Raw genomic sequence first — 9,265 nt, 5'->3', positions numbered from 1 at the left:
GTCATAATTTTATAATATTAATTCAACTTACCGGCTACCATATTAATAATAAGTAATAGCAATATAAATATAATATAAAATATCCACATTGACAAACCGTCACCACTCAGAATAGTTTTTCTTATACAATGATATTATATCATTGAATTCAAATTGAATACCATCCATTATACAGTGACCCACTTGTAACCTACTGTACAGCAGAGTGACAACAACTTACCCACTTTTATTTTTTAATTTATTTGAATGAATATCGATAAAAATTTGTGAGTTGGGTAAAAAGGCTTGACAATTTTATACAAGGATCTTATAAGTTGTTAAAATATATTAAAGATAGGTACATGGGCATGGATTTTTATTATTTAAGGCATTTTAAATTAAAATCTCGATAAATCCCAAATTATTTTAAGTTAACAGTCTTATATTAGTTAAACATTCATAAAATGTTCAATTTTCTGAAATTAGTTTGTTTTTTTTTGGTAGGATTTGACATCGAAATCAACTATTCCCCCACGTGAGTTTCAAACAAACCCCAATACACCAAGCGTCATATTTAATAATTTTGTTCCCGCATGAAGTCAAGTAATACACCTAGTACATTATATTATTTATTTAAATAATATTATTGAGGTCTTCTTATCTTTATGCTAGTGAAAAGTAAACAAGTGATTAATTTTATACATGTTTACAACATTTTAATGCAAGCCCTAAAAGAGTATCTAATTGTTAGAACCATGTAGGTCCTCAGGAGAGAAAACAGATTGGTGGTAAAAAAAAATATTTATTCATTAACTGATTTTTATTTCATAAGCATAAGTTTACATTCGTTGAAAAATTGATGTTTTCAAACATTGATGAATTTTCAATTCAAAATTTAATATTTGAAGAAACTAAATTAAATAATGTAATACACTTATTTTATGAACAAGCGCTGTTGAAGAACAAAATTAATGAGATAAGAAAAACATTTTAGAAGAATAATATAATTTTGAATTACTAAAAAAATATGAGCATATTATTTTAAACAATTCCAGTTAATGCATTACAAAAAATATAATTACATATGTATGAGAAATCATTTTACAGATAACTAAAAATAATCAATTTATAATATCTGTAAAATATTATTGTAAATTAACAAGATATTGGTAATATCCAATATCAACAAAAAATCAATATTAGCATATTATAATGATACATTTTATGTATAAAATGTATTTGAAGTACATACTAATGGTCATATTTCACCTGCGACAACTTGTGAAGAACCTGTAATTTAGTAAACATTAAATTGTTAAATGTATATAAAAATAAGTAACAGTTTATAATTCAATTTTACTACTTAGAAAATTACCTATATTAAAACATAAAAAGTAAATTTAATATTGTTTACATATTATTATTCCAAGAATTTACCTGTTAAAAAAAAAAATTTAACTATTAGGGACTAGCTACAGTTTAACCAAATGTCTTTTCTTATTTTTTTATTTGTGAAAAAAATCTAACTAGTATATAATATTCAAGTTAGTATTACAATATTTTAAGCAATATCTACATTTTTTAAGCATTAGTTGGTATATTTGGTATAAAAATAATTTGAAACATAAATTATTTTTTTATTCATTTATGTGTTTTACTGAATAAATAAAATATGCATTATTTAATTTCATTTGAATTAATCAATAAAAAAAATATAAATAAATATTCTCTAAAATTGAATTCTTTAATCCTTCAGTTATTTGTTACAAATAATTAACATACCTTATTAGTTGAAATATTAGTTTGATTATGTACTTCTTTTCAATCCATTTTACTTTAATGGAAAACGCATGATATTACTAATATCGCCAAAAACTCTTCTACTTGGTAAACACAATCGTCTTCTTTCAACATGTCCATGATTTTCTTTTTCTGATCGCATGAATTTCACATAAGATTTTTCTTTCTTTTACCTGACGGTGAGTGTTTAACTGCATTACGCCATGTTTTAGATACCATAGACATTGCCAAAATGTCTTTTCCGTGCAAAAATGAAAATACTTTTTCGGTTACAGGCGCAAAATTATAACGCTTTGATAAATAATACATAAAGTCTACTTTTTTTAGGCCTTCTAAACTAATACGTTTATGATAAATACTATTAAACAAATTAAGATTTTTACTATTTAAAAATTTAAAATCGTATTTAATACATGTATTTGTTTGATGCATTTGAATTTGAAAACAAGAAAGTGTACTTAATTTTTTTGAAGGTTCTTGATTTAAAGATAATATTGAATCACAATTAGAAACTGGATCTTTTACCTTGGAGCTGTCTTTTAGTTTAAAAACACCATAGTCTAAATTATGAGTGGTCGAAGGCAGTCTACGAGCACCAAGATCTATTGATGTACGTTTAGAAAAAATAGGAACTAAAGATGAATCATTATAAAAATTTGAACTAGTTGTATGTATGAATCTGTAAGATGTTGATGTAGATGTGAAAGACTTGTTAACACAAAGAGATTCTTCATAAACGGTTTTAGACATTTTGTATTAGTGATATCTAAAATATAAAAAAAAAACATATATAAACATAGATAATAGCAATGACTAATGAGAATTAGTTTAATGATAAATTATTAATCCTAAACAAGGTTAATCTATCTTATACTTTATATAGGTAATCAAAACACTAACAATGTTAAAAAAATAATAATAGTGATGGATTCATAGATTTTATTGATCCCTAAACAATAATTATAATATATCAAAATAGCACTTCAATAATTCGATAGTGCCTGAGGTAAAAGGAAATAATTTGTTTTAACAATTTTTTTTTCTTCTTTTTTTTGCATATTCATACAGATTATTATAAACCACATCTAATGGCATCAACAAATGAAAAAAAAAATATAGATTATCTATGAAGAAAAAGGAATAGTTATCAGCCATTGTACAAATAGGAATAAATCAACATACCTTTAAGTTTTAAAACATTTGCTCATTATTTATGGCTTATTCCCAAAAAGCTGTTTTTCCTAATCATATGTGATCATACGTGAACATGTTTATAAGCTTATAGCATTGCTTTAGGATGTAGAAAGTAATATATTTAAGGTTGTGGTTAATAATATTATTATATTATAATAAAGTACATTCGGCTTAATGGGGACACCAGTCAATTAGGACAACAGCTTAATTGACACAATTCTTCAGTTACCAAAATATCCTTATATTTGTAATGTAAATGTTCATCATTTATCTGGGCCACAAAACCGGATAATTGGGAAATTTTAATCTATGTCTTTAGCCAAATTAAGTGCTATGTATGTCTATTTAGACTACATCCAACGACAACTGTCTTGCCTCTTTATCTTATTATATTATAGAATTATTGATTATTATAGCTTCAAACAATTAAGATTAAAATTATGATTTTTCAAAAGGTCAATTAGTTACAAAATTAATTTTTTTAGTTAATTGTTTTTGTAATAAACTTAATATATAGCTTAACAATTTAAAGAATTAGTGTAAAAATTAACCTTTTTTGGTTAGTTAGAAAATTAATACATTAAGAGGAAGTACTACCATGTGCTATCCGCATTTATTGTCTCAGTCTTACAAATGAAAACAACATAGTCAAAAACTGTTTTCATCGTAAAAACTTTACTCTCTCTGTATTTATAGTTGAATTACCAAAATTCCACGACGCATATGAAAGATCTTTATCTGTGACGTAGTGTTTTAATTTTTTTGATAACGCTTGCCAATCATTTTTAATAATTAAATGAAAAAAATGGAAAAAAACCCAACGTTCTCAAACTGATAACTTTAATTGTATAAGTTATCAAAAAAATAAAAACTCTAAGTCACAGACAAAGTTCTTCCCTACATGTTGTGGAATTTTGGTAATTCAACTATAAATACGGAGGGAGTAAAGTTGTTACACGCAAAACAGTTTTTGGCTATGTTGTACATTTGTAAGAAAGAGACAACACATACGAGTAGCATACTAGAGAGTCTTCTTAAATCAAGTTTATATATATTATGTAAGATATGCTGTAAGTTTGAAAATGTTCATTTTCCATTTTCTATTTTCGTGTTAATATATTAAATAATAATATATATAATATAATAATATAATTTAAAAAATCTAAAAAGTAAAATATTAATTAGGTATATATTAATTTTGAGGTACCTACCTATATTAAAATATTGTATTATGTTTTTAAAATACCCTATAGGCACCTACCCTGTTTATATGAAAACAATGTTCTTAATATTTTATTTATATTAATTATAATAAAAATATAGATAAAAAAAACTTTTATTTTCGCTACTGATAGGTATATAATGCGCCGTGGAATTAATGCGAAAGCAATTCCCGCGGCATCGTCGGTTTCAAATTGAAAAAAAAAAAAAAGGTACCTATATGAACTAATTAAAAAATTCAGAAATGAAATATTTGTACAGCTATTTACCTAGGTACGTAAATGTTTATTTTTTAGTCATTTTAGAAATAATATTTTTAAAATATACCTACCTAGGTAATAGGTATTTTTAAAATGTTTGTACTTTTCAAGATGTACCTATAGGTAAATAGGTACCTACATTAAATTAATTTAATAAACCTGGCAACCTAAAAATATGAACTTAGGTCTTAAGTTTATTTATTATTATAAAATATTTATGTAATAAAATCAAATTAACAAAAGAAAACTTTTTTAACTTTTTAGAGAGGGGTGGGATGTAAACCGTAATCTATATAACTCATGTCTAAATACCAAGTTAAAATATTAAAGTAAAAATGGTTTCATAAATTTGTTTTTTCTCGGGAGTGGTTGGGGGGTCTAACCCTAACCCTAACCACCCCACCCCCGCTCGCACGTGTGTAGCTTGGATACCCCACCTACGATTCATTTCTAAGCCATACAATTATTTTTAAGACTTAAGTAAAAACAATCAATTACCTAGGTTACAGTTTCGATTTTGGTGAATAAATTATTTCCCCCCTCGTTCTTACACAGTCATGTCTCTACCAACACATCATAATTTAATATACAAATGCCCTCGATAATTTTACCTAGATATAATTGAATTTATTGTTAAAAATTTGAAAGGTCATGCCACCGGTTAGTGACGAGACGTATAATAACTAATAAGCGAGACATAAGTAACTTTCGATAAAAGCAGAAAAACAATACACGCTAATAGTAGCCATCGAGCTATAAGCCTATAGCAAATTCAGCCTATTTCGAAACGTTTTCATAAAATCTAACCAAACCGAATTCGTCCGGTGCGATAGATCATAGATACACGGGCTACACAGCACAAGCGGCATAGATTATGAGATGCCACCGGCGTACCCGCTCTACAATTAATTATATGATAGTAATTAAGTACATTAATTAAAAGTGTATATTTCATACTTCCGTGTTGGGTTCGTATGAGGACGGCGACGATGGATGAAGGATTTCAGGTCGATGACTCCTTTGGTAACGAACTTCGACGACGATGAGACGGGTTGCCGTCTCGTAGACAACAGACAGACAGACAGAGCCGTCACGAAGGATGGCACGCTGAAATGCGGGTCGGTGTAAGTGGGCGACCAACGTGACTGACTTCCAGCTGATCGCGTCTTCACAATAATATAAATATTTGGAAAATGTATGTATAATAATATTAATGTTGTCGTCGATTACAATAATTATTATCTGTAGACGTTTTACATTTAGCTGCCGGCGAATACAAAAGACCGATTTCAGACGCGAAGTGCAAGAGAAAACGATAAGCTGTACCTAATATTATTCTTGTCGTCGGTCCGTGAAAATGTGCGATGATAAGTGATAACGGACATAACGGAGAAACGGACCAACTCTTCGTAACAATAATATTAATATAAATATATTCATTTGGTAAACCGAATAGAGACGGTGCACACAGTATTCACGGAATAAGTAATAATTCACCAACTGCGGGCTAAGAAGAAAAACGTATTTTACGGTGTCAATCGGGAGGACATAACCCCCCGACCCTCATCACACAATATGTGGTTGCCGACGTCTTAATCTATAAATATTTTCTACTCGTTTTTACCCATAATAGTATAGGTACACGCCGTACACCGCTGCTATTATAATTTATAATAGTATGAAATATTATGTAGAAAACGTACTAGGTACATTGGTTTAGCAAATACCTATTATTATTTATTATCCTCGGTTAGTAGGTATAATATAATATAATATTTTGCGTTCGTAGTTATTCGGTCGTTAATGACGATACAGACTATAATATAGTTATTACTTATTACTTAATTCTATAGTTTTTAGTAATGATAAAATACCTACCTACATATTCCAATTTTCGTCGAAATATCAACGCACGTAATCAATAGTACATAGTATTACTAAATACTATACAGAATCATAGGTATTTCGATTATCATTTTACGAGAAAATACGTCATTAATTTACAACTTTTACGTCTATCTAGTGAATAGTGATACTAGTTTGGTAATGCCGCGTAATATTTTCCGCGATTAGACCAAAATTCGTCTTAATAAAAATAAAAATGTATTGCTTTCAAGTTTGAAGCTTCCGCGAAAAGGCGCCCAAAAAAGCCTTTCACGGGTTTGTGTTGTATAATTTTTCACTTGGAACGCAATTTTTAAATCGTTAGATTGTGATACTCTGCCTCTATACTTTATTTTTCCTAATTTGAGCACTGGATTTATACTAATAATATAGTAGAGTAACATTTAAATGCTACACTAGGTACGTTTAATAAGACATATCTATATTATAATTAATATAATATTAATATATTATAATTTATAATTTATACACATAATTAATACCTAATTATAATATTGATAATTTCAATAATATTAGTACCATAATGGCTATGCCTCAATAATTTAATAGCCAATCGGTAGTGTCAATTGAAACGTACCTACTGATCACTGATAATAGCAAGAACAATTTGTTTTAACTACCTAGGTAGTTATATAAATCAAAATGTTGTTTGATTTTGAGACTAGAGTGAGTAGTCACAAATTTTTTTATTTATCATTGAATAAGACCCACCAATTACCTACTATAGTAGCTAATAGGTAATATATTTAAGTAACCTCTACATATATGTATTAATAATTTAGTTATTGTTATCTCTCGAAAAAATGGGTTACTTACCTGTATGCTTATGATATTAACCTTTGATACTAACAAGTAAGTATACAATTATGTATAAGGAGAGTATTTGTATTGAGATAAAAATGCAATATTGTAATGTAATATATGTAATGTAAATGTTAGCGAGCTTTTTTTTTTCAGTTTTATTTCGGGCCGGTCAATAATTTTGCCCCCCCCCCTCGCTCTCAAAAACTGAAATGACACTACTGAAAAGTAGTATTTTTTTATTTTTGTCTTGAATTTTTTCAGCTCCTCCTATTCGTTTTTTACTAGAGCCTGATCCATTCATTTCCATTTTATTTTATAATTCGCAACTATTACTATTGTAATATAAAATATTTTAAGAATTATTCCTAGTTAAGTACTTAGTAATTGAATTGTAAAATTAACCAAATTGTACTGAACTGCTGACTGCCGAATGCTGATATGAGGTTTTGAATGATAATATATATAATATAAATTTCAAATAAATATATTCATATTAGGTACCTATTCATATTAATGTCCCGCATCGACTTGTATCGTCAAAATTCGTCGTCGGCCCATCTGATCAACGACAACCCGAATAACCAATTGTTTATAGATTTTAGTGTCCACGGAGGTTGATTTTTTGATTACAGTTATTGTTATTACCTATTGATAATTAATATTATTATTCAGTTTCTGTTGTAGACGTTGTATACTTGTATTATTACAATTTGCAACGTTTTACGTTATAATATTATAGACTGTTTTTACGTAATACCGTTGAATGAATAATCTATAATCAATGGTAATATTTATTAATAAATTATTAGATTATATTTACGTCTACTTACTACTTACTATTTAGTACGCGGCCCATCGGGAATTTCCCGATTTCCCTATGGCCCAATCTACCCCTGCACCTAAGTGTTTAATATAAATTGATTTAAAAAAGATTTAAAACAATTAAAAAATACATCATTGTAATGATATGCTCACACACCATTATAATAAGTAACTAAAATCTTACAGAATAATAAATAACGGCCAGACTGTCGTTTGTAGAAATCGGTCACATCCAATAAAACCATTAACAACGAAAAAAAAGAGACGATCCATATAATATGTCTACGGATTAAGATATCGGCACGCACTTGGTATAAACGTAGGGTGTGTGACTTTATTATATTATGATGCCGTCCGAGAAAAGAAAAGACAAAAAAGGGTATTTGCCACCAAAGAATAATCTAGTTCTCAAGCACACGATAACCTTTTGATAAAGCCACCTACCACTCTCTGTTCAGCATCTTCGCGTCGTCCCTTAAATCAATGCATGAGCACCAGCCACCGAGTAACAAAGTATCTAATCTCGGTGAAATCCAAAAGCGCAAATCGACCTTTTTTTTCGATAACTCAAAAGTACAAAACGAATTTGCGCTTTAAGCTTTTGTACCTTGGTAGTGGGATAAAAGCGCAAAAATAAATTGTATTACCTGATACATTATTTTATTTTTAATTGAAATTCGTGTGAAATGTTTTAAATCGTATATCAGATATCCTATATCAGTTGGTGTCTATGATACGATCGTGTCAAGTGTGCGTATGTGTCCGGTTTTCACTAAAATTAAAATTATAAGTCTTCAAAAATGTACCTATTATTAAAATGTAATTTACATTACCTTACACAAAAGGACTGAGCCGCCTTCGGACTAGCCAAGTACTATCAATGGTCCAGAATCATATCACAGGCATTTGAAGATTCAATTTTATAACCCCCTCCCATCTATTTATAGTTTTATTAAAGTGATTAAAGAACACCAAGTAGAAGTTTATTTAAAATTACAGTCAAATGGTCGAAAAACTACGTATCGCAAATCTTAAGTCATCAAAAACTTGGACCTACTATAGAGAAAAAAAATTACCAGATTGGAATACTTGAAGACAGTGGGCTTCGAATTTCAAATTTAATTTTAATGGTACCTATTCATTGTTATATTAGGTAATTTAATATATTAATTTATTTATTCATAATACTTTTTTAACTAATTTAAAATAATACTCAAAATTCTAATATCTTTTTTTTAATGATTTTTTGATTTTTTGAACTAATTTCAATATCACTGTAA

General features: G+C 28.2%; 1 protein-coding gene across 1 annotated transcript; it reads right to left on the bottom strand.

The window, feature by feature from the left end:
- Positions 1 to 1,146: 1,146 nt before the first annotated feature.
- LOC107882542 lies at positions 1,147 to 6,053 on the bottom strand. The gene is made up of 3 exons (XM_016800998.2): positions 5,412 to 6,053; positions 1,762 to 2,545; positions 1,147 to 1,269 (listed from the first exon to the last, which is right to left on the bottom strand). Exon 2 carries the CDS (start codon positions 2,527 to 2,529, stop codon positions 1,927 to 1,929), a length of 603 nt encoding a protein of 200 aa, XP_016656487.1. The 5' UTR covers positions 2,530 to 2,545; positions 5,412 to 6,053; the 3' UTR covers positions 1,147 to 1,269; positions 1,762 to 1,926.
- Positions 6,054 to 9,265: the final 3,212 nt, after the last annotated feature.

The sequence above is a fragment of the Acyrthosiphon pisum genome, chromosome X (assembly GCF_005508785.2).
Source record: "Acyrthosiphon pisum isolate AL4f chromosome X, pea_aphid_22Mar2018_4r6ur, whole genome shotgun sequence".
NCBI lineage: Eukaryota > Metazoa > Arthropoda > Insecta > Hemiptera > Aphididae > Acyrthosiphon > Acyrthosiphon pisum.
This window is presented reverse-complemented; position numbering and strand designations above follow the sequence as displayed.

Excerpts from the sequence above, each read along its gene's own strand:
- LOC107882542 (XM_016800998.2), bottom strand. The coding sequence starts at position 2,529 with ATGTCTAAAACCGTTTATGAAGAATCTCTTTGTGTTAACAAGTCTTTC.